General features: G+C 46.7%; 1 protein-coding gene across 1 annotated transcript in view; it reads left to right on the forward strand.

The window, feature by feature from the left end:
• The window catches only part of TAF2 (TATA-box binding protein associated factor 2), a 65,322-nt gene extending 46,664 nt beyond the window's left edge, over window positions 1-18,658 (forward strand). Inside the window, exons 23-26 of the mRNA XM_076067254.1 lie at window positions 8,389-8,631; window positions 10,328-10,485; window positions 11,727-11,832; window positions 14,025-18,658. Coding sequence (XP_075923369.1) covers window positions 8,389-8,631; window positions 10,328-10,485; window positions 11,727-11,832; window positions 14,025-14,398 — 881 coding nt within the window. The 3' untranslated portion in view covers window positions 14,399-18,658. The remainder of the gene's footprint in view (window positions 1-8,388; window positions 8,632-10,327; window positions 10,486-11,726; window positions 11,833-14,024) is intronic.
• Window positions 18,659-25,528: the final 6,870 nt, after the last annotated feature.

Here is a 25,528-nt window from a genome sequence, read left to right on the forward strand (position 1 = left end):
ACATTCTTTTGCCTCGCACAAAGGGTGTGTTGAGGCTTTTGAAGTTAAACATTTATTTTATTTCATTGTTTGATACCGTACCACTTGTAGTTATGATTCTGTACGTGACTCAAGGTATGTTGTAGTAGTGTTTCCATCGTGGTGTTTTATTTTTATTTTTATTTTTTCACCCTCTGCACTAATTAATCTGGAAGGAGGGTGGTGCCCTCTGTCCGGTCGAGTCCTCTCCCCCCTGCTCTTCCCTCCCGGTGTGACATTCTTTTGCCTCGCACAAAGGGTGTGTTGAGGCTTTTGAAGTTAAACATTTATTTTATTTCATTGTTTGATACCGTACCACTTGTAGTTATGATTCTGTACGTGACTCAAGGTATGTTGTAGTAGTGTTTCCATCGTGGTGTTTTATTTTTATTTTTAAGAGGAGATGCTCTCTGCCTGCGTATGCAAATTCTTATCACGTGCTGCTGGAAGACAAAGGCGGCCGGGAGGCTCTCTTTCTGTGATACATTTATCTTGGTCACGTGATCGACCCACCTCGCCTCATCTCTTCTGGCTGGCCCCCCGGTTTTATACTGCATAATTATTATTTGGTTTATGTTTCCCCAGATTTGTGATTTAACATTATCATCACCAAGTATTTCTTAGGGTTTATTAATTTCGTCCCCCATCTGTATTCTGGGTTTGTGCTGTTTGTTCTCGAGTTAGTGTTGTCTGATATCCCGAGGTTAGAGAATTCGTTTTGGCTTAGGAATAACCCTGACTGCCAGAATTCTTCTTGATGCTTCGGTCAGGTTGTGTAGAAAATTATTAAAGGTGAAAATAACATTTAGTATTGAATGAATGAATGAGGAGTAATGATCCACTGATGTAGATTGTAGCCTGGTTTTTAATTGGAGTGAGTGTGAGGATCGATAATGTTTGCTTCATCTTTGGTCGCTAAGTTTTGGAATTTTTACCATCTGTTAGAAGAAGCATGAAAAAGTGAACCAAAACGAAATGCTTGTTTGTTATCCTTCGTCCGGGGGGGGGGCGTGTGTGTTTTATTTGACTTTATGACTGACCCTTTCCGTTGGTGGGAGGGGAGGGTGTCATTATCTTTGCAAGAGTGACAAGACAGCTGTGCTCGAAAAGGGGGGGGGGGGGGGCGGGGTTCCGTTTGTTTGTGCTCCCAGCGACCCCGTAAGTGATTATGTGAAAAAAAATATTGGCAAAATCATTATTAATATAAAAAAATGGAAAAAGGCCTATATATACAACACTAGGCCTGTAATGATGCAGAGATCCAAGATATTCCTATTCTCACATGCATGCGATGAATCATTCACATGAGAATCAGTCATTTGCAATTCGTGTAGATTGTGACGTTACGTTTAGGCGAAATTGTGGCAAACAAAGGCGTGCAAACAAGACATGAAGTATGACAAATAGAAAAAATTCGACGAAAAAAAAGACGCAAAAAAACTATAAATTCTTGAGCCAAATTGCAACCCAGATTCATGACAATTCATTGAATCTCTGGGGGAAGTGGCAGCTTCAAAGATTAAACGCCTGTTACTCAAGTAGTTGTATTTGGACTAACTGCCTTGGCAAGGCAGAGACTGCCTCGACCAAGTTTAATTATCCCACTTTGCTGAAATGGCTCTTAAGGGAGCTTTAGAAAAGCACAGATTTAACTGCACAAGAAGAAAGTAAGCTAGCCAGGGTTGTTTAACAAATACCACCCACGTCAGGTGTGACCCAAGGATTTAATATGAGCATAAATGCGAAACTATCAATCATTTGCTAAACTTTTGCTGGGCGCACCTGGCATGGCCACTTAAGGGCCGGCGATACTTGATAATTTTTGAAAGGAGAGTAAAGTTTACTTTTGCCCGTAATTCATCATTTCGTGACGCACCCCCAGAGTCCCACGCTAATAATGTGTCGCCTGGGAACGGAGCCCTGCTGCACACGCCTTGTGATTGGAACTAAAGTCAGCTTCATCCATCACCCAGCCCACAATTTCATAAAACGTTTCAAGCAAAGTGGACAATTGGGTCAGAGTGTGAAGCATGATGTTGAACTTGGTTGTTCGTTCTTGATTTGAAGCTTTCGTGACTGCAGGAATCCATACTCTTTGGTTCTTTTGGTAAAGTCACGTAGGTAGAGTAAGTGATGGTGGTAGTGGAGGCGATTTCGATTAATCGTGACTTTACCAAAAGAACCAAAGAGTTTGGTTGTTCGTGAGAAGCTGTCTCGGAAGGTTTTTCTTGTTTGCTTGATGACAAGATAAAGAGAACCTGCCATCCTGATGTTTGCTACTTTGTATACTTCGGTCACACATTTGGAGTCTCGAAGGTGTTTTGTGTTGAGGCGCGCCAGTGACGTCACTTCCTATTTCCTGCGTTTAACAACTTGAGACACAGCAGACGTATTCTTATTTATGATTTTTTTAGCATTAATGTCAACCGAGGGCCAATGTCTCACGGGCCGCCAAAGATGGTCATGGCTATCGTTGTCTCTGCTGTGGTATACCCCTTGGGTGCACATGCAACACTTGCTCACAATTTCCCAAATATAGCTAAAGATTAATAAAGAGCTTACGAGTATATCCAGGCTTGTTAACAAGTCCTACTTACAAGAAATAACATTTAATTGTTTAAAACTGTACTGTGCCAGCGGACACCACTGTTACTTGCCCGCTGATGTCAAGGAAAATCTAGGGCCCTTGGTGCTTTGACAAAGCAGATCGTGAATCTTATTGAACGCTCTTTCAAAACACAGTGACGTCCGCAGAGAAGGTTGCCTCCTGTGAGGGTCATGCGTTATGGCCCTCTTATTTGATAGCCCGCCTAATTTATAGCCGTGAAAAACCACGGCGACAATATCCTTTCCGCTCCTGGCACCATGTCCTACATGCGAGATTCTGAGCCCACACACCACCACACATTCCACGCAATTAAAAGACCTTACCGTGCACTTCTCTAATAGGTTCAAAGGGCATCGCCGTGTTTTAGAAAGCCTTAAGCCATCGGCTTTTAGATCTGGCAGGGCATCATCTTCAGTGAGTTCCCAACATGTGGGTGGGCCATTAGCAGGTAATTTTTTCGATCTGCTGCAGCAGGATAGGGCAAACATCAAACGGAGAAGCCAATCAAAAGTTGCGGGTGAGTGAGCGTGTGTATTTTATTTCTGGCGGCCAGCGATGCCACTTACGGCAGTTGAGGGGAGTGTAAGGGTCTGTCCTCATCCACATTTAATCGCACTTGGCCCTAGGTGAAGTAATTTTATTTTTCCTTATCCTCCGTGAAATTTATTGAAAATAAATATATGAAATGTGTCGCCCAGAAATATTTTTTATCTTATGTAAAATAAGAAAAATACATTTGACATTTTATCTTTTTCAACCCGCTTCATTCCCATATCTAAATTCCTTTTGTGAGAATATTTTATTTTCTCCTTACGGCCGAGGAACAGCACGGTAGAATATACTCTTTGGTTTTATTCGGTAAAGTCACGTAGATAAAATAAAAGAAAACAATTTTATTTTATCTACGTGACTTTACCGAATAAAACCAAAGAGTATGAATCCTTGCAGTCACGAAAGCTTCAAATCTAGAAGCACGGTAGAACTCCGTGTTATGAACAGAAGCATGCGGAGAACCTCTCTTGGTGGAATGGATAAACATGTTAAATATTATATTTTTTGGGTAGAGCAGTGGTGCAGTGCTTGGCACACAGCGCTCTGACTCTGGTGACCTGACTTTGATTCCGAACCAACACCAGTGGCGAGTGATATCTGAACTAGTGCCAGGCACCCGTTTCACCATCCCATACGAACCAGCGTGGTGAAGTATGGTAACAAAAAATGCCAAGACTGATAAGTGTGTGCAAGCCTTCATCCGGTGCTGGATTGATAAAATGGCAGGACAGTGTTATTATTATTCTTACAACATGGTTACATTACAAACGAAACAACTGGGACATTGTGTTTCCTGATTGTGTGCCAAACCATAAGGGTGGAACAAGCATCATTTCAGTGATGAATGTCGATGAGTCTTTATGTTGATACATTCAGCAAATTATGCGTGTAAGAATCAAAGCTTATAGATTCGTCTATGTTGTATGTAATGGGTTCACGTCATGCCTGCAGCCACTAAGGGTGCTGGCATCCACAGCTGTCTAGAAACGATCAGTGACACCGCCAAGATTTTGGATTCTTTGGCAGTGCGATGTTAGAGTTAGTTACGGGCGTGCGCGCTCAAACTGGAGCCTTTACTGAGAGCGGGTCTGTATGCCAGTGAGGGGGTGCTTCAGTTTTGCAGCGTGTCGCTGGAGAATCAATCCAAAATGCGGAGTGTATTAAAAGGCACGGTGTGAGAGGAGGCAGGCGAAGTTGGGTTCGCGGAGTCAGTGGCAATGCGGAAGCTGGATTTCATCAGCATAGAAGCAATGGTGGACGTTACGACTGCAGGTGATATTGCCAAGAGGGAGGAAAGTATATATTGATAAAAGAGGGGGGAAGGTGGTGATGAGGATGGTGCCGTTTGGGAAAATCGCGTTGCATGGGCGTTTGAGCGGAGGACGGTCCATGTTTATAAACGTTGACAGAACACTTTTCGATTTAAAGCTTTCGTGACTGCAGGGATTCATCTTCTTGGTTCTTGTCTGTCTTTCCGACAGCTCTGTTTCTTCACCTGAGGACGGCTGCTTGTGTTGTGGCCGAAACGTCGTGAGAATTTGATAACGTTTTATTTATTATTATTTTATTATTTCCCTTCTTCGTTGCTTTACCGAAAGAACCAAGAAGAAGTAGACAGAGCAGTTTGAGGGGCGAGAGTGGAACCGGGAGAGAAGTGTGTTTGGTGTGCCTACTTAGGTTTGGAGACGCACATGGAGAATGGCGCGAGTCGTCTATGGTGGCACGTAGCAAGAAAGGTCTCGGACATGGGTCGGCAACCTGCGGCTCTGGAACCGCCATGCCGCTCTTTACGGAGCCGCTTCTTGACGTTCACATTGCGTTGCGGCTCTCGAAATGTTTCGTTTTTTTTCTTTCCCCGAATTCTGGAATAAATTGCTGCTCTTGTTATTTTGGTTGTCGACCCCCCCCCCCCCCCCCCCTGGTTTAAGGAGCACCAGCAGCGAGAGGGGTCCACGGTCTGAAGTGATAAGAAAGTAATTTACCACACGGAGAGAGCAGTCCTAGTAGAATGGCCTTGGCGGGAAGCAGTTTCGTGGAGATCTTGGAGTGAGAGGTATTTGGAGAGATGGGAGAAGACGACCCTTTGTAAGACTTTTCCAAACAGAGGGAGGTTTGAGATTGAATGGAAATGTGCAGAGATGTTTAGGGTCCAGTATGGATTGTTTTTTTTTCAGTACAGGAGTGACACTACCAGCAGCAGCAGCAGCAATTTAAGAGCAAAGGGAACGGTTCCAGATGAGACGGAGGCATTGATGAAGCTGGTAGTGTACGGGCCGAGGTTGGGTAGATGGTGAGGGATGAGTTTGGCAGCTTCGGATAATGTGTAGGGGACAGAACGAGTGAACCAAAAGCTTCAAAAATATTTTGGTGAGGAGCCACCTCTCACCCCGTCCGCAACCGCGAAAGCTATAATACGGACAATAATATTGAACCGCGATTAAGCTTCTGCTTACGCAGAGCTGCGCGCTCACTGCCAAGTCCGTGCTCATGCAGTTTAAAACATAATCAGGTGCCTGGCTCCTATGCGCCGCTAGCCAGAAGGTAGGAAATACAACCGTGTGTAAGTGCCTTCGTGAAACTAGCCATCCATTTTTGTTGTATGCAGCAAATCATTCACGCTGCTAACAACAAAATATGTCATTAGACCTCCTTTGCCAGTACCAAAATGTAATAATAGGGTTTTTCCCCTTTTTTTATGGGAACAAAACTGAAACCTTTTTACAAGGATTCATGTCTGCATTAACCATAATACCTGCAGTCAAAATGCAAACAAAAAACATACTATGATAATATATGCATTGTCCTTGAAACTGATTGGTCCACACCAAGGGACGGCTTTCTTTTGAGCCTCGACCCAATTGGTGCTCGACCAGAGGACGCCAAAAGGCATACAGCTCAAAGACAATGCACTATCAAAGTAATGAGGGCTCGGGGTGAGCATCTACATCATAAAAGAGGTCTAATGATGTAGATGCTCACCCCGAGCCCTCATTACTTTGATAGTGCATTGTCTTTGAGCTGTACACCTTTTGGCGTCCTCTGGTCGAGCACCAATTGGGTGGAGGCTCAAAATAAAGCCATCCCTTGGTGTGGACCAATCAGTGTCAAGGACAATGCATATATTATCATAGTATGTTTTTTGTTTGCATTTTGACTGCAGGTATTGTGGTTAATGCAGACATGAATCCTCGTAAAAAGGTTTCAGTTTTGTTGCCAGAAAAAGGGGGAAAAACCCTATTATAACAAAATATGTCTTTTGCCCCAATTTTATCGTGGTTGTGCTTTCCGCATCGCGTCAGAAGATGAAGAATTCCTCATAGGGCAGTGCAACCCCTTTGTGTTCGAAGACTGCCGACAGAAGCGGATATCACAGAGCTACTTCCGAGATGCCTGTTCGAATCCAGGAAGTGTCTCAGCGGTGCCCAATCAGCTCTCTGACCTCTCAGCTACCGGACCACCTCGAAAAGTTTTTTTTGTTAATCTGATGGAGCTTCCCATGTGAAAATTATAATAATTTCAGCTGCAGTTTGGACGTCTCACTTTCTTGTACCATAAGCGAACGTGAAGTGTTTAAGTGAACAACGCTCACTCGGGTCTGCAATGTTCCACTGCCTACTAAATATGCAATAACCTTTTTTTAAATATATACTGCAGCCCCTTTTGTCAATCCACTGCTGGATGAATGTCTCCCCGTGCTGTACGCTTTGTGGGGATTGAATTAATGGTACTGCTGGTCAGTCCATGTTGGTTTAGTTTTGTATTGGCCTCTGCTACCCACATTGTAGCCCCACGGTCTATAACAACAACAACAACCTGTTTTACAATCGGTCACCCATCCAAGGACTATCTATGTTCGTTTATAGGTGTAATTATCTATTAATGTGGTGAAAATAGTACATTACATTTACATCGTGCGTTTTCTCCGAAAGACTTAATGAATGCACTTCGAAGAGCCTTTCATTATACACAGCCTCCATACGTCTTTCATCCAGCATTCAGCTGCTCGGCTTTCAAATCCTTTCATATGCTGCATTCAGCCATTGACACACACGTGCACTTCAAATGAGCCAATGCTCATATTGAAAATTCTTCACAACAGAATTGTACTTTGAGGCTTTCATTACTGAAGTTGTAATTGAAGCTAATCATGTAATTTTTTTTCTTCCAGGAAAGCCTTGTAGTGTTTCAAGATTCTTTTAGCAGGAGGGCCCTGCATTGTTATGCTTGCCTAATTAGATCTTTTGCAGTTTTTTTTGCACGTGTGAGGAAATGGCGAGAACACCAATTTGTACAGGCGGTGGGTGAGGGGGCAGGTGCAATACTCAAAGGTGCATGGAGATGGGTTCGCAAACCCACTTGCTCATCTCCCGGCTACCTTGCAACCCAGTAGGGCCCTCACAGCCTCTGCGTGATTCACATTTTTACATTTCCTCCAAGGCGCCGGAACACGGGCGAGATCCTCCGCGCCCGGCTGAAGCCTTTTCATAACGCTCGAGCACATTTGGCAAAGCTTGAGTTTGGCGCGAGCTGGTGTACTTGCGTGGCACTTTGATAGATTCGCATGAATGTGTGTATGTTATGTATATTACAGGGGAGTTGTAGTGTAGTGGTGAGCACGCTTCGCTACGGACCCGGCGACCCGAGTTCGATTCCCGCTCACGGCCAACACCAGTGGCGATTATCTGAACCGGTCCTGGGCCTCTCCTCGGTCTACTCAGCCTCAAATGTGTACCTGGTGCGATGTGTAAACATTGCCTCCGGGGAGGCAAAGGCGGCCGGGCGTGGTGCTGGCTTACCCATGCCCTCGTGTGCCGTGCCGGTCTTCATAGGTGCTTGCTAACAGCACTTTCCCCAACATTCTGTTCAGGCTATATGGGGGATCTTTGTATTTGTATGTATGTATGTTGAACTTATTTTTCACCGTCCATAGCCGACCGTGCCAATCCAAGGTGCACAATTGCCGCGCGTCCCTTACTCAGATCCACCAACTCTTGCCTCCAAAAGCACCTTCCCCTCCACCTCCCGATTAGCACGGTTGGCTATGTACGGTGCGAAAGAAGTTCAACATAACACACCAGATCATGCTTGTGCCACTACCCCTGGGCTACGGCAGTCCCTTAGCGCTCGGGCACATTTGACATATGGTGAATCGTAGTGAGGCGTGTGGCACCGTGTGGCACGTTCGTACGTGCTTGCGTGTGTGCGAGCAGACACGGCGCAGGACTGCCGCTTGCGCTGTGACGCTGTGGACCTCTACCACGCGCTGTTCGGCTTGAGCCGCCCGGCGTGCCTGCCGCTGCCCGAGCTGGGCCTGGTGGTGAACCTCAAGGAACGGAAGGCGGTGCTCAACCCGACCATCAAGCCAGAGGCGACGGCGCTTCCCCCGCCCGCCGAGACGCTGTCCAGTGCCGCGACGCCGGGAAGGGCGACCGTGGCCACCACCGGCACGGCACGTTACCCCCTCCGTTACCCCTTCGCCTTTGTGCTTTGGCTGTGCGTGTGACCCCTTTTGCCCCCAACGCGAGTGGCAGCAGGGAGCCTGAGCGGTGCAAAAACTGTGTTTGCGAGATGATTCGAGTGAACGTTATTTGCTTCAGTTGTCGATGACTCTACAGTTGGACGAAATTAATTGAGTATCACGATGGCCAAAGCTACCGACCATGGAGACCAGAGCGTTGGCCGGCTATGATGAGATGACATTAATGAAGATTAGTAATATTGTTAGAGAGAGCAGTGAACTGAGGAAGACCAGACTTGGTAAATTGGCTCTACATATGTATGTAAAATATATTTACTGAGCTCACTGATTGGTTGACCTGGCAATATTGGAAGGATGGAGGGGGATTGCATGCCACTCACAAACCACATTTAACAACTAAGAGTGTTTGACTGAATGTTTGCTATCAGCAACTAGACTGAGACAATGACGAAGTGAAATTCATAGACTGAGAATCACTGAAATATCTACAGTTGGTCGTCGACTAGACTAAGACCATGACGAAAAAAAATGCTGGCTGCATTAAATCCTGGCGCTTGAATGACAGTGATGTCAGTGGGAGCTGCTTTTCCCTTCAGCGTCGCCATGTCAGTGCCTCACCTGGGAAGTTGGCGGTCTGTGTGACCCAGGGGTTAGGATGATAATGTGGATTCTGGGACTGGAATAAGACAGTGGAGCGCCCTGGGCTGAAGCTGAGTTAAATCACCGCGGCTGAAATTCAAGCGGCATACATTTCGCATGGCAGCAAGTCATTCCGTAGATATTCCTGGTTAGATTTTTTTGTTTGGTGACAAAACGGCATCTAATTGCGTTTCCATTAACGGGGTGCCGCCTGCCACCAAGGTTTTTACAGAAATGCAAATTTAGCTTATTTAAATATTAAAACACGAAAAATTAGCTTGAATATTTCACTTACAAATTGACATTGAAGAATAAACTCGAATAGGCTTCTCACGATTCTGTGAAGGGAATAGAGGCACATAACTTGCTTCCCCTGTGACATTGGTTGATTCCCAACCATTGATTGATTGCTTTAATTTTTGCGGCTGGATTTTTTGATAATATTGGTTCTGCAGAGCGCGGCCGATTGTAATTATTCACCCCATTTTAAAGCTGGGAGCTCAGCCTTTGGGCGAGGCTCGCTGCCCCCACCCCTACCCCCTATTCCATTTATATCCCCTCCCCCCGTCTCCCTCCGTTTAAATCTATAGCGAATCACCGGAGGACTTACCCTGGTGCCCCCGACGCCCCAGACTCATTTGGGCAGAAATGTTGCTCGCGTCCCACTTGTAAATCATGGCAGAGCGGTTGCTTGTTTGCCGCTTGTTGCAGGGGTAAGAGTGGTTCGAGGCAAGTGGCAGCCCCGGTGAATGCTTCGAGCGTGTGAACCGTGACAGATACGCCACCGTCTGCATTCACACGGCGTCGCGATGAAACGTTTTCCCAAACTCGAAAAATTATCCGCAAAATTACTCGGTTGGGGAGAACACAGGGCAATCATCATCCTCCCCCCTCCTCCTATGAAACGACTGCAGACTGTCCATAGCAAAGGTTCTAGAGGTCTATTGCAGACTGTGTCTGTGAAACAGCGCCTTTTGTTGCACGAATACTGAACGTACTCACCAGTTTCACTTTATTTTGAAAGCAGGCAGAGGAAGGTCCGGCAAGCAAGGAGGTGGCGGTCGTCAACCCAGCGCCACAGGGAGTGAAGAGGAAAGCCGAGTCACCCCTCAGCCTGGGGCCTGACGCAGGGTCGGGGCACTCCGGAGCTGATCGAGACGATGATGGCAAAATGAAGCTCAAAATCAAGGTGCGCCTGACCAAGCCTGCTGCACGGCGGAGCCCTTGTTGTGTTTACAGTCTCCCTGATTGTGCTTTCCCCGGTGTGATGATTAGCACACTGGCCTTGCAATCCAGAGGTCGCCGATTCGATCTCCCAGCGCAGCAGTTGATGCTATCAATGGGCGAGATTCTTAAATACCACCCCCAACCTTTTGCCTCTGGTCTGCCCAGCAATAAATAGGTACACCACAGTCGATAGGCGGGTCGAGTGTGGTGGGGTTAAAATGGATTAAACGTTCTGAGCAGTTTTGAAAAGGAGAGCCAAATACGCTATCGAGGGACTCTAGAGTTGTCACGAGTCGCGAGGCCCTTTGGCCAGCGGTGACGTGAACAGGAAATTGCAGTGCTGCACCTTTTACTGTCACCTCCCAGACCGGAGACTTGCCGTGTGCACTCATTATTCTGTTATTCAGCGGTTGTGAAACCCACAGGAATAAAACAAATAAAACTCAAAACACTTTCTTTGAATGCGCAAAACTGTAATAACTGTTGAAAAATTGTTTGTTTACTTTTTTATTGTTCCATATTTACGATTAATTTAAAACCAAAAATTTCACGTGTCTTAGAAGGTCAGCTTATAGACTAAAAGTGTCTTATCTCCACATTACTTTGTTTTTACGTAATAATTTGCATGATTCATTACGTAATTTCGGCTATACTTTTCCTAAGTATTTTGCTTTATTTTTAACGATTGATTTTGTTCTGTGCCGTTATTCTGCAGCGGTGTACATGTGCTTGCATTTCTCCCGAGTCTCTCTTTTCCATACGAGACTCAATCTCACTTTGCTCTTCATAAATGGTACGGATGTGAATCGGACTAGCCTAGGGGAAATACATTTACAGCGCAGCGTCCAATTCAACCCTGCATTGCAGACAATGATACGTGTCACTGTGGTGTATTGACACCGTCTGTATGTGGCCAAAGCAGGGGAAGGCATGATTGATAGCCTTCCGTGCCCTGTCCTTATTCACCCTGTTAGCCACACCTGGCAGTGAGCAGTACTACAGCTAAGCCATGCTGTCCCATTTTCTCAAATGAGCCTTGTTGCACACAGTGCAATGTCGTTAGTCATCCAAAAGAGCTATATTTCTGGTGTGCCAATGGATTTGTCGTGCTCTCACCGTACAATTTCATGCGTTTATTGCGTAACGCTTGTGCCTCGCGTGTCGCTGCACGATGTGCCGCCGTCGTTTGTTCTCCTCCTGCAGTTCTCAAACTCTCAGGATGATGAGGAGGTGGACATGGAGACTGTGCATGACAGCCAAGCCTTCATAAACCAGCAGCTCGGCATAATGGACTACCCGGCTACACCAGGTTCATTTCACCCCTCTTTCACTTCATTGTGTTCAAGAACGGTTTTTTTTTGCCCGTTTCAAATTGTTATACCGGTTGTGCTATCGGCGTCATTTCACAAGAGTGTCCGTTGGAAAACACCTCCTGTTATAAAATTGAGCCGCAGAAGATGATAGCACAGAACTACTTCTGAGAGGCCTTCAGGTGACCTCCAATCCACACTGGCCTTGCTCTACATTCCCACGTGCCCTGCTGTGCATCAGTTTGTCACATGGCAGAGCTGTAATTTGTTGTTCCAACTTAAGTAAAAAAAATAATTTAATATCATGAGTCATTGATAAAAAGCCTGTTTGAAACTCGGTTTACTCACAGGTGGTTGAAACCCGGATTCAAAGCCAAAGGTATCAACGGTGCTAGCTGTACATTTGTGAAAAAGAGCTTCATAGCTCATCGGATTCCTCCAGTCTAAATAAAGATTCTGATTCTAGCTCGGTGCGCCGACCGCTGAGCCACCCCGGCAAACCTCTCGTACAGGAATTAAGCTAATTAAGTTACTACTCCCAGAAGCCGATCAGTAATTTGCTTCCCCCCCCCCCGTGACATCATCATCATCATCGTCCAATCGTGCGCGACGTCCACCCGCTAACGAACGTCTTTTCCGATGTTAAGCGGTACGGAGTGCCCTCATTTTTTTGTTGTCTCCAAATCCCTGCTTGGTGGAGCTGTTCAGTCACGCGATAAAGGGTTATTTTTTGGGTTAGATCGCATAAACGGAAATATGTCGTTGAAGTCACACAGATTTGCTCGTCCAGTGCCCTTCCGGGTCCGCTTGGCAGGAGTTGGGGGGCCACCTTGTGCACATTACTACGGTTGCCCGTCACGAGGGCACCGCACGTGGGCACCGCACGTGGGCACCGCACGTGGGGGGGGGGGGGGGGTTGGTTGTTTTGTTGCTTGCGGAGAATTTTGATCGCAGTTCCAACAGCTGTCGTTCTAATTCGATTTCACTTGATTTTGTTTTAATTGCAACCACACTTTGTAGTTACTGGCCGCCACGTGCAATGATTTCCACCCCCCCTCTCTTTGAAACTTGATAAACTTGACAAACGGTGAACTTCGGGTTACGGAGCCTTATTGGGTGTTAATGTCAGAGAGAAAAAAATCGTTTGCGCGTGTGTTTTTAATTTGGAATGCCTTATCATGTATGCTGTGTGTAGTGTTTACAATCTGAAAGTTGCCATGCCTGCGGATGCCTGTGCATTGTTACGTAGTGTGTGGCTCTATGCGATTACTCGTTTATAACAATTATAATAATGACTTAATTACCCAGCAAGCCACACTGAGTTCAAGGACATATCAGAATCTTTATTTATACTGGAGGAATCTGATGAGCTATAAGCATCTTTTTCATAGTATATATACATATGAAGATGTTTGTTTCTAATTCATGAGCGTCATACGTGTGGAAGGAAGTCGGAGCACTCTAAGAAAACCCATGCAGAACAGGGGGAGAACGTACAAAGTTCACACTCAAAGGCATGCTCGAGATGAGAATCGAACCCAGGCCTTTCTCGCTGTGAAGCACGGTTGTTACCGCTACACCACCCTGCTGCCCATGAGTTCTGAAGAGATGTAGTCCATTGCATGCAACAAACGTCTAATCATAACCATAATTTCTTAATCAGAATATCTCTTAATAGCAAAAGAGTGATTTCGCAATAGGTTGCACCCAAACTAAATTGATGGCTCTGATCAATGGGGAAATATAATAATAATATGCCTGCTCAAAATGAAAAAGCAGCATGGGACATATGGTGTGGAAAGTACCTGGTGTGAATCACAGCAAACGGTTCAGTACTTTGTTAAAGAGAATCACATCAGTTTGGCCAAACTCTATAAGAAGGTTAAATTCTACAAGAGTACTGGCTTGATAAACTTGTACGGCAAAGAAAAATAACCTTGCTGTACTTGCCAGACAATATTCCTAACTCCGCTGGCATTTGGGTGCAGTGATGCAGGTGGCCGCCCGTGTGCTGCCTGGTGTTATCTTTTTATTTGCTGTAATTTCACGTGGAGTATATTATATATTATCATTAGACGTTGCCTCGCGATAAAACATGAGGTTATTTAACCTTACCAGAGCGTGCAGCTGAGAATGTACTGCAGTGTTACCTGTTGTTTAAATATAAATGTGTTGTCGCGTTATCTTCCAGGCAAAGATGCGACGAAAGCATCTTCTGCTCCTGCAGCAGATACTCCAGCGCTCCCGATATCATCTCAACCGGCGGCTACCCCCTTCCCTGCTGCCGCATCCCATTGGCTGGCCGCCTCGGAAGTGCTGCCCCCGTCACCGCAACACGTCCAGCAGCAGCTGCAGCAGCAGCAGCATCAGCAGTCGGGCCACCACCATCATCACCACCACCACCACGAGCATAAGAAGAAGAAAAAGAAACACAAGCACAAGCATAAACACAAGCACAAGCACGACAGCAAGGACCGTGATCGCGACGCCTCCTCATCGTCGTACTTCCACCTCAACAGCCCGGCGAGCGGACGGTCCCTCAATTCGCCCTCCGTCTCCGACTGAGGTCGCCGGCGCCGGGCGCGAACGTGGCACCGCCACCGTCCTCCTCCGGCCCGGCCACACCGCCGACTCGTGCCGGGACCTGCACGCCTGGCGGACCCGAGCCTCGATTGTTTTGTGTCGGCGGGTAGCGACCCTTAAATCAGGTGCCGGAACGCCGCGCAGGTTTTGCAGAAGGTTCTGGGCCCTGCTGGGACGTCATTAAACGAATGGTGAATGAGTGTCTGTGTGGATATCACGGCCATCTCTGTGCTGTAGTGTGAGTCCAGGCTCAATAATATGCCAGGTATCGCTGACGTCACAAATCCTATGTTTATCTGCCAATCTGTATGAAAAAAAAGTAATTTTCCACCCTCCCAATATCCTGCCTAACATACTGTTCTGTATATCTCATTTTTTATTGCCTACATAAGAGTCTGCATGGTTGATTGTTAGGGTCCCCAGGACCCTCCTGCAAGCCATTCGTAGCTCTATAATTGAGCCATTCTTTCTGGGGTTTGCATAGTGCGGCGCAGCGTTTATAGGGGGCCCATGCTATTTTAGAAGGCAATTAAAGTCACACGCGAGGCTAAAAATAACCGCGGCTATCGCTCGCATGAGCCAACGCTGCCAGCGCGGCGCACGGCTGTCAATCTGCGCAGCTACCGAAAGCCTGGCCAGCTCCGCCCCGGCCACAACAGACAAACACGAAAGCCAGGGGTCGATGCATTCCTCATTGTAAACGACCGCTGCCCAACGTGGCAGACCGGGCAAGGCAGCACGGTCCTTTATTTCCCCACCCCTCCCCTGCCACCACCCCTTTCACTGCCCCCCCCCCTCTCAACAAAAGCTAATAGGTGTGCATAACGCGCTCCGTGAATGACTGGTGTTTATCGATCGCAGCTGCAGAGAAAGAGAAGTCATTTGGGCGCCGGGCTGGGTCAGGTCCTCGTGACGTTCGTCGCTGCTGGAGCGGAGATTGTTTCGCCGACGTTTTTGATCTTCATTGGTCGTGCCACCAGAGCTGGAACTTAATTAAGACGCCCGGGCGAAGACTTTGGTGCGTGCTGAGAGTTGTGCATCGCCAGAGGTGGGTAGAGTGGTTGGTAATGGTGTCCGCTGCCACTGTGGGTGGAAGGAAAGGGCTGTAACTTGGCTGACCCTTTTTCTTTTACAGGAAATGTGGGTCATGTCGGCCGTGACAGTTAAGCTTCCTACATATGTCAGATGTGGGCAGAAGGCCTTCAGAATAAAGATATGAAAGACATGCCCGCCCTTACGTTAGACCTATTCACTAATATAAGATGACAGTAGAGTGATGCCGTGGCTCACTGAAATTTTAATTAAAATAATTGGCGAGGGTTTTAGCATTAAAACTATTTCTAAAATATTCTTAGCTCTTTCGGTAAAGTGACTTTACCGAAAGAGCTAAGAATATCAATTACTGCAGTCACGAAAGCTTTGAATCAATATTTCTAAAATCTTTTATTGAACATTTGAATTCATTTCTTGGAGCCTTAATGTTTTTTTCTGCGTATATTTTTTTCCTTTTCTTTAACCACGAAGAAGAGCATTTGCCCAAAACATCGATAATGTTATTCTCTTAAATGAATGCTCTCCATGGGCTATCCAACAGACCATATTTGTCATAGCTTGTTACCCAGCCTAGACAAGCCTAGTTCGGCTTTCCTCGTGAGGTTTTGGGGTTGGAGGTGGGAGCAAGGCAATTAGAGAGGGCTTTGCTTGATGCGCCCACTAAAGAGAGAAATTCCCACTGTCCACCTGTGACTTAGCGACCTCCTCCTTGCCCATTAACTTTTAAATTGAACACTGAAAACATTCCCACAACTTTGTGCACGCGCACGTGTGTTAGTGTGCGTGCGTGTTACTGCCCGTGGTCATTCTAAAAACTGAAACGCGGTTTGAGTGTCCTTGCGTCACGTAAAAAAAATAAAAACGGCGTCATCGAATTTAATTTTGAACCAGCGCGCAAGAAATGTGAAAAGTGTGCACAGATTTTGTACAAACAAAAAAGTTTTGTAGCTCAGATTTGGTAACGTGTCCGATAGTAGACTTTGAAAGAGCTCTGCATAACGCAGTGAAGACGCAAGCACTCTTGGCATGGTATTCATCAGCCACTGGCTATTGCTTTTGTATGTTCATACGTGTCATTATTCTGCCTTGACAATTTTAACCAAAAAAATTGCAGTACAAGTTATGGGTCAAATATAGATTTTTTTTTATCTACAAAGGCAAGACGCCGCAGTTGATGTAACGGAATATCTATAGGAGGCTCGGATTATATCGACTTCCGTGGCCAAAATATTTCAGATGCTGTGGGCCGACCCCATATACATGATGGCTTACAACAGACGTGCACCAGCTTACAAATACAAAGCCTCTTGGGTCATTATTTATGCGTCCTTGTGTTTTTTTTCTTCACACTCCCAGGAATGTTAACCTCTGTGTAATTGTATAGACGCGTTTTGAAAACGGTGTGCCCCGTGACAATTTTGACTTATTTTGAAATGCACACCGTTCGCCCGCTTTTCCTTTAGACATCAATAGTTTTGTTTGAGCTGTTAAGTTATCTTTTTCTGCAACTACACCGAACCCGCCAGTGAAAATGTGCTCCCGGAAAGTGTAGACAGTCGTACGTGGGAAGCCTCAAGTGAAGACATTGGATTTAAAAAAAAAAACGTTCCTGACAGCCCCTTGTCACGCTGCACTTCCCCCCCTCCGTTCCCACGGGTGCAGGTGAGGGTTATGAAATGCACGGAATGCCGTGGCGGTGTGTGTTCACGGTGTCGTTTCCTTCCCATCTGTCAAGATATGTTCGCCCCTAAAGCTGTCATGGGCGAGTCCTGGGGAGGTGGGGCTGATGGGGGTGGTCATTTTTCTTGCAAAGGACGCGAAGATCGCCTTTTAAAATGCACACCCTGTGATTTTCACGACTGCACCGGAACCGACAGCGAGGTTGATTACGCGGAGGCCGTTACCCTCCAGGGTTGCGTTGCTTCGCCACTTTCATTCACGTGATATGAGGAAGCCACTTCCAAGGGTGGTTTATTCGATAAAGCGCCACACTTATTATCCATCGAACTCCCTCCTCCCCCCCAGTATGTCACCGTTAGGTTTTAGATTTAATGCGCATGTCCCCTCTTCGGGAGGGGCTCTACCTCTTCGTTACGCGTCGCAGCGGACAAACGCATCTAGTGGCAATGAGCGAAGGAGCTGGCTGGCGATGTCTCTCTGGCACGCTCCACGAGAGGCTGTGGCATTATTAAAGAACCCCCCCCCCCCCCGGAGGGCCGACAGACTTGCAAGGTGAACAGCGCTGCAAGAATTTAACGCGCCAGCGACGCGCCCCGACCACTCCGCTGCTCGCGACCGCCGATCCTCCCGGCCCCCCGCCCCCCGACAGCTGACCTGGCAGGGCATGGCTGACCTAAGCATTGCGAATTGCGCGCCGACGTTTCGGTTGGTGCCGTAGGGTAACCGCACAGGCCGCGGTCCTCGTTCTTCTCGTCGCTTTTGAATGCAGTTGTTTTTCTGTTCGCGTTTTGCGGACGCACCCATTGTTAAAGTTCGTTTGTTGCAGTTTTTTTGTGTTTTTTTTACGCGCGCCACATTGTACGCGTTGCGTGTATATATATGGTATGTGCACATTTCGCAATTTTCCTCTCAATTCCACCCTCCAGATATACAATGCACGTGTTGTGCCCTAAATGGTGCAGCTCCGTTTTTGAGTTTTGCATGTTTCCCCCCCCCCCCCCAACCCCCCGCGTGTTTAAAGGATGTGCAAAGTTACTAAGATGTAATGGTAAAATATATTAATATCGTTTATTTAGCTCGAGCTACACGGCGTCGCAGCACGTGTGCAGGAATCGATGGCGTTCCATCGATATGCGGAGCGATGAAATGGGCTCATGCACAGGTACTGGACGGGTTGCTAGGTCGCAGAATGGTGAGAGATGGCGACAGCTTGCAGGGGCCTTCATCAGTGAAGTTGATCGTGACTGATGTGTTGTATGTAATAGGTTCACGTTACCCCTTACAGCCACGAGAAACGCTACACTCGTTTAGTTAGAACTGATTTTTCTTTTGCTGTTTGTCGTTTTCCTTACCCCCGCACCTCCAATGAGCGTGGTTAGCTACGCACGGTGCGAAATAAGTTCAACATACACACAGTGCACCCACAACGTTCAAGAATCGTGGCGATTCGCCGAGGAAGACAATTGTCCTCTAAACCTCCGCCTAAATAAATATGTATATAGACGGACATCATGCTGCCTCCTTTTATTACTGTCGCTACTGGTTTTGCACGTTTTCTTGTTCGCTCAAAGGGATTGTTCCGCATTCTCACCGAGTCCTGTAACAATCACAATTGTATTCTTGGTTCTTTCGGTAAAGTCACGTAGAAGGGAAACAATAAAATAATAAAATATAAAACAATATAATTCTCACAGCAAGGATATTTTCTTGCTGTGGGTTTCACACCTGATGATGATTGCTTGAGTTGCAGTCGAAACGTGAGAATTTTATTGTTTTATATTTTTATTTTATTGTTTCCCTTCTACGTGACTTTACCGAAAGAACCAAGAATATGAATCCCTGCAGTCACGAAAGCTTTAAATCAAAATCACAATGATGTTTCTTGGTCTGGCCACCTAGGATATCGTGAAACTGATGAGATAATTACTTTAATAAGTGGAAAGTCCTTGCTTTTTTATTTTAATGAGCCTTGGTCAATTTTCACATCCTTGAGACAGTGGAAGGCGCCTTACAGATAAATGTTAATTATTCAATAAATATTAAATTTGGTTTAACACATGCTTTCGCGACCAGTATTCATAATACAGGTTTATTTGTGTTAGATCGCGTATACAAATATAAATGTGTCCTTAAACCCGGCACAACCCAACACATCCGATTTAGTAAGGTTTGTCACGTGAACAGAACGTGGCCAATTCGTTACTAGTACAGCACACCGATGTGTTGGAGAGCAAAGCCACAACATTTACTATCTGAGTACGACGTTTCGCCAGTAATTACAACTAGCTTCATCTGGCGGACAGCCAGAAGGATTTATCCACAAGTCTGGCTGTCCGCCTGTTGTAATTACAGGCGACACGTCGTACTCGGATTGTAAATGTTGTGGCTTTGCTCTCCAACACACCCGTGTGCTGTACTAGTAACGAATTGGCATGCTCTGTTGACAAACCTTACTAACTCGCCTTTTGGTCGTCCAAGGACGGGTGTATTGCAGTAAATCTGAAACTTGCGAGCGAAAAGCAGACCGCGACATGATATTCATTGCATCAACTAGTGTGCAATTTGTAAGGCCGCGGTGACACAGACTTATTTCATTTAAAGGTTATAATCCCTTGTTCATTATGACGTCCTTTTTGACGACTCAATAGCGTTACGGAGATCGCGTGACGTGAGGGTTCTGCCTTGGTAGTGAGGATTGTAAGTTGACGCCGAGGAGGGAGGAGGAGGCGCCTCGCCCCCTCATGTGGAGTGACGTCAGTCGATAATTATTATGAATGGGGGGGGTCCATGTGGAGGACGGAACCTGTTCATGATTATTAATGAGGGGGGCAGGTCGACGTGGAGTGACGTCACGAGCGTTCCACACATTCTTGGCTCAGTCGGTAATAATGGGGGGGAGGTGTCCATTTGGAGGACGTCACCTGCTCATGAATATTAATGAGGGGGGCTGGTCAATGTGGACTGACGTCACGAGCGTTAAGGACAGACATTCCTGGGTGATTATAGTAGGTATTGGCTGTGTCAGGTGGTGGCCGATTTAACGACATTTATATATTTACGCGATCTAACCCAAAAAAACCTGTTTTATGGATTTTAAATATATATTTATTTTACCAGGCAAGGCTCACTGAGCTAAACAGCATTTGTTTTTCAGAAGCGACCTGGTCACAAATGGCAGCTCAACGAAGCGACTTCTCGTCACGTGAAAATGCATCGCAGCCAAACACTCTTTAATGGCATCTTGATTCTAAATGCGGAGGGTGACACGATGAAAGAAACACCCTTACAATCTACGCACTATATTTGCGGACCTCGATAATGCCCCACCATAGCGGGGCCATTATATATTTTTTTTCCAGTAACGTTTTGCATGTGCAACGCATCGCCCCACACCGACAAAGCTTGTTAACACAAATTTCGCCCAATTTTCTGCCAGCAGTTTAGCTGCGAGACGGCTTATTTTAAACACTAATTGCAACACCGGTGGCTTCGGCGAGGTTGGGCTAATTGATATCCCGTTGTAGAATTGAATTACGTTCATATTTTCCAATTTTCTCACATCACCCGTGGCCAGTGAGGGCTTTTTTTATTGAATGAAATATTTCTGCCGCGAATTATAGCCCAACACAAATTCTCCTCATTTGAGGGGGCAGATTTTTCGACATCTTTATAGAAGAAAAACAACAACGGGATTCCGTGGAGGTCGGCGCTTGGGCGGGAGGGGGGATGTAGCGGTGACGCAATGCGTGAAACCTGAGTTCGATTCCCGGCCACGGCTAGCATCAGTGACGAGTTTATAACTGAACGTGTTCTGCCCCCCCTCTACTTTCCTATCTCCCAGTGAGTGTACGACCCCCCCCCCCGCCCTCACATAATTCACGCAGCTCTCGGAGGATTTTCATGCACGGCTCGATTTGCAGAACTGTAAAATTTACAGATTGTAAATAATGGGGCATTTTGCCAGTTTTTTTTTTATTCAATGTGTTTCTTTGCTCCAGTAACACCATTTTGAGGGTCAGGATTCCAGTACCTGGAGCTAATTAAATGAGGGGTTGGTGGGTGGGGGGTCAGAGATATGGGATATTAAAAGTGCAGTGCTTAATTACTTCATTTTTCAATATCATCACCCCTGACACGAATGCCCCGTGGTGTGGGATTATGAGGCCACGTCAATGAATGTTGTGGCTGCACATAAATAACATTGGGTCGGGGTAGGTCTTGTGCTCTGTGTGTCGGCCTCGCCTCGTACCCTTTTGACGTGCTCGTAGTGAGCCTGACTGCCCATTCGTGTAATTTAATCATGAATTAGAACAGATGCCTAAATCGAACGAGAAGGCCCTCGCCACTGTCCGCATACGTACAATGTTTCTACCGTAACCCAACAAAATGTTTGTATTTCAAATGTAAATGCGCAGCCCTCCAATTTCTTGCTCACGCCACTGCTGGTGGAAGGGCCTCCACTCGAGGAAGTTCTAGAGGCAGCGAACCATCGAACAAAGACGGTGGTCACTGCATCGCGCGCTTTCAGATGCACTTCTGCGGCCGCCTGGAACGCTCTTCCGATATTACGAAGCCACTGGAGCTATGCACTTTTACATCTAAATTGAAAACACGCCGGCCACCTGCCAATCCACTGACTTTGCGTGCCCATTTATACTTCTGGGTGGACAGAGGCAGTGGCAGCAATTTAATAAACTGGCACCGTTTCAACTGCCGAGCCTGGAAATCGAATTGAACCGGCGGCATTCTGGGTTGCAAATCCCGTGTGCTGACCATTACAGCACTCTGGCAGGAGCCCAAGTACGTATTTAAAAACATTTTTTTACCTACGTACCTGAATAAGAATGTTTTCATTTTGCTAATACTTCTTCATGGTCGTCGAACTTAAACAATGATGGCGAAGTATGTCACGTTGCCTCTAGGTGGGCGGCGACGGCTGTGAATGCCAGATATAGATCTTCCACACGGTACAATGACGAGGAGTGTTGAACAAAAGCTGAAAGATTAAGAAAATATGCGCACTCGGAATGCAAGCCAGACCTATTGTATTGCTCCATCGCATGTTATGAAATCTGTTGTCTTCCTTGCGTTGTGTTTTTCTTGTGATTTATGTTCTGTCGTGTGTTTTGGAGTTAGTGCACAACATGGGCCACGTAGAATGAATAAAACAAGGAGATGGTGCCAAATAGGGGACACAAATCCAAAATGGTATGTGTGTGTGTTGAACTTCTTTCGCACCGTACGTAGCCAATCGCGGTAATCTGAAGTGCGGGAGTAAAAACAACAAACGAAACGCGTTTAAAATCAGTTCTATATGGATGATAAGTGGAATGCGAGCAAACTGATGACATTAAGACACGTGCACGAGCAGGACCGAGTAGCTTCCGAAATGTCAAACCGACAATGAAACGCACAAATATGACTCATCGAAGGCAAGTTTGTTTTTCTCTCAATCATCGCATAGAACCTGCCTTGACACGTGGATCGGAAACATGGTCGCTGACAAGACGTGGAACAAAAGCTGAAGAGTTTACAAATAAGCCTGGAGAGGGGACGAGAGAGACAGAGAGGAGCACGTTTGGAATTGCACGGAGGAGGAGGGGGGGGGGGTGCAGGAAGAGGAGCACGTGGCTCAGGGGGAATAAGCGCAAAGCAAGTGGGGTTAGTAGGACACGTCGCGAGAAGGAAAGAAGGCCGGCCGGCGGTCAGAGGAGAGAACGCGCAAGCGATGATGTGACCCCCCCCCCTCACCAACCCACCCACCGCCACCGCGGAAATGGAGCGACGGAATGGGCCCCCGGGTTCAGGTGCCCCTAGATGGATTGTTGTACCGCGGGACCGTGAGATACGTCGATGGCTCGGGGAGGTCTCGTGTACCTTGACGACGTGCATCGCGGATATCTCCAGGCTTTTGTTATATCTCCCCCCCCCACACACCCCTTCAATGTCCATACGTCATAGTAGGAATTGCGCATGCAATTAACGGCGTTCTTTTTTTTTGGAACATTGCTGTTGGAGCGCTTAATTTCATGACCGAGAAGCAGCAGCCGGCGTGCGCACGGTTCAATATAAATATATTTGTATATAATTACACAGCTTTGCCGCAGTATTGTTATGATTAGCTCACTGGGCTTGCAACCCAGAGGTCACTGCTTGGATCTGCCGACCTGGCGCTTAAAACAATGAACAAGAGTCTTAAATCGCACTCCCACCCCACTCACATTAATTTATATTATTTAGAGCAGTGGTTCTTATCATGGGGAGCAAGCACCCTCTGGGGGTGCGAGACATGGCCAAACATTTTTTGTAGGTAAATCATCAAAACACAAATTAAGCACAACTACTTTGTTTAATCAATCCTATGTATTCATTAATAATAATACAAAAATATTATTGAGAACCAAAAGTTCAGAATCACTGGTCTAGAGGGTGGCTCTCGAACTCGCCACTTGCAGGGCTGTACCTTTGCCTCGGGTGGCAGGGTTGTGGGGGGGGGAGGCTATCCATAACTCAATTCTAGATTTGAAGCTTTCGTGACTGCAAGGATCCATACTCTTTGGTTCTATTCGGTAAAGTCACGTAGGTAAAAAAATAAACAACAAAAATCACGACGTTTCGGCCACAACACAAGTAGCCTTCTTCAGGTGAAGGAACAGAACTGTCGGGACGACAGAGCTTCAATGAACGCTGCTAAGATTCGTGGCGTCTTTTTAAGCTGGGTGAGAGAAGTGAGGCACCTTGACAAAGGAGTTTACATATCAAACAGGAGAATTTAGCATTGAAATAGCTCTGGGATTAGCTTGTGACTGGTCACAGAAATAGCTGTGTTAAAGTCAAAGTTTACACATCTACAGAGGCACCTAGTACATGGACGCCAAAGGGGGCTGCGCTACCCAACTATCATACAGTAAACCGATGTGAAAAAGCGAAGTCTAAATTACATCAATATAATAAATGTACTCAATATATTCTTCAATAAGCTGAGCTATTAACAGCAACTGGGTATACACTTCGATGGTGTGAAAAGGGAATTTTAAGAGCTGCGAAAGTTTGGGGTACCACTACTTGAAAAAAGATACTGTACCATTGAAAATTAGTTTAATGTTTGGTTCGATTTAGAACATCTTTCCAATGGTTGCTTAATTTAAAACCATCTTCTCGGTTGAAATTGTGTCTGTGTTTGTAAATCTGAATTGCCTCGTATCCAGAACTCCTCAACTTGTTGCAGGGGAGGGCCAACACGTTGGGGAGGGCAGCGGCGCGCGCAAGAAATTGCAGGGCAGCACCTTTACCTGCCCACAACAGGGCGACAGCAAACGGCAATCGCGCGTCGTGTGCAAGGGGGAGGGAGTCAGGGAGGGGATGCGGGGACACGGGACAACAGGGGCGGCTGTGCCCCCCTCCACACCGCCCCCCCTCCCCCCCCCCCCCGTTTAATGTTCGTCTCATTAAATCGCGGCGGAGACTGCGTGCGGGGACGAGTCCGTGAGTCGTGAAGGACGATTCGCGCTCCATTAGCAGCCGACGCCGAGGGCTTGGCCACAGTGTCCGATGGGGGTGGCTCGTATCTTGCCCCAGAGTGCGTGGAGGGTTTTTGATTCGGGTGCGCTCCGTTAATCCTCCTCCCAACACAATCGATGGGCGCGGTAAATGCGGGGGGGCTGGGGGGGGGGATTATTGGATGCAGACGGAATGTTGGCGGTCGGTGGTGTGGTTGGAACGCGAGATTACGGCATAATGCGCGCGCCGTTCGTCCGCGCAAACAGGAAATGGTGATTCGCATGAATGTACTGTCATTGTTATTCGCTCACCACCCCCCCCCCCAAACCTCTTTGTAGGGGGACTTATCCCGGATTAGCATATATGAATGAATCCATTTGGCTGACACGCTTTGTGTCGTCGCGCAGGTGAGAGCTCGCCGAGACAAGCAGAATTACAATTTGGTCGCAAAAAAAAACAATTCCCAAAACTTGTGCGATTGTAATACGCGAACGTATAATGCCATGGGGTCGGTGGGGTGGAACGGTTGCGCAGTGGTTAGCACCGCACTGCACGGCCACGGATTTAACATCGGCGGGGACTGATGATTTGAAACGAGCGAATGCTCGCCAACCAACTCGGCGTGTTGAAGTATGGTCAGACATTCAACACGATTGACAATGTGTGGATTTACAAGGGGTGTAAATGATCATTATTGGTGCGAGGTGATCCGGTGGTTCTGGGAATCAGAGCACAGGGCCGGAATTGCTGAGAGTTCTGGGACATCATCTTCCCACAAGGTGATGCGCTGCTCGCTGTTCCGCAGTGAATGGTGCCCATGTTGTTGATGGAAGGCACTTGCCTAGAACATCGGGCAACTCAGCGACATTTGTTTAACAG

This window comes from Petromyzon marinus, chromosome 15 (genome assembly GCF_048934315.1).
Source record: "Petromyzon marinus isolate PM22_M1 ecotype Great Lakes invasive population chromosome 15, UKy_Petmar_22M1.pri1.0, whole genome shotgun sequence".
Taxonomy (NCBI): Eukaryota; Metazoa; Chordata; class Hyperoartia; order Petromyzontiformes; family Petromyzontidae; genus Petromyzon; species Petromyzon marinus.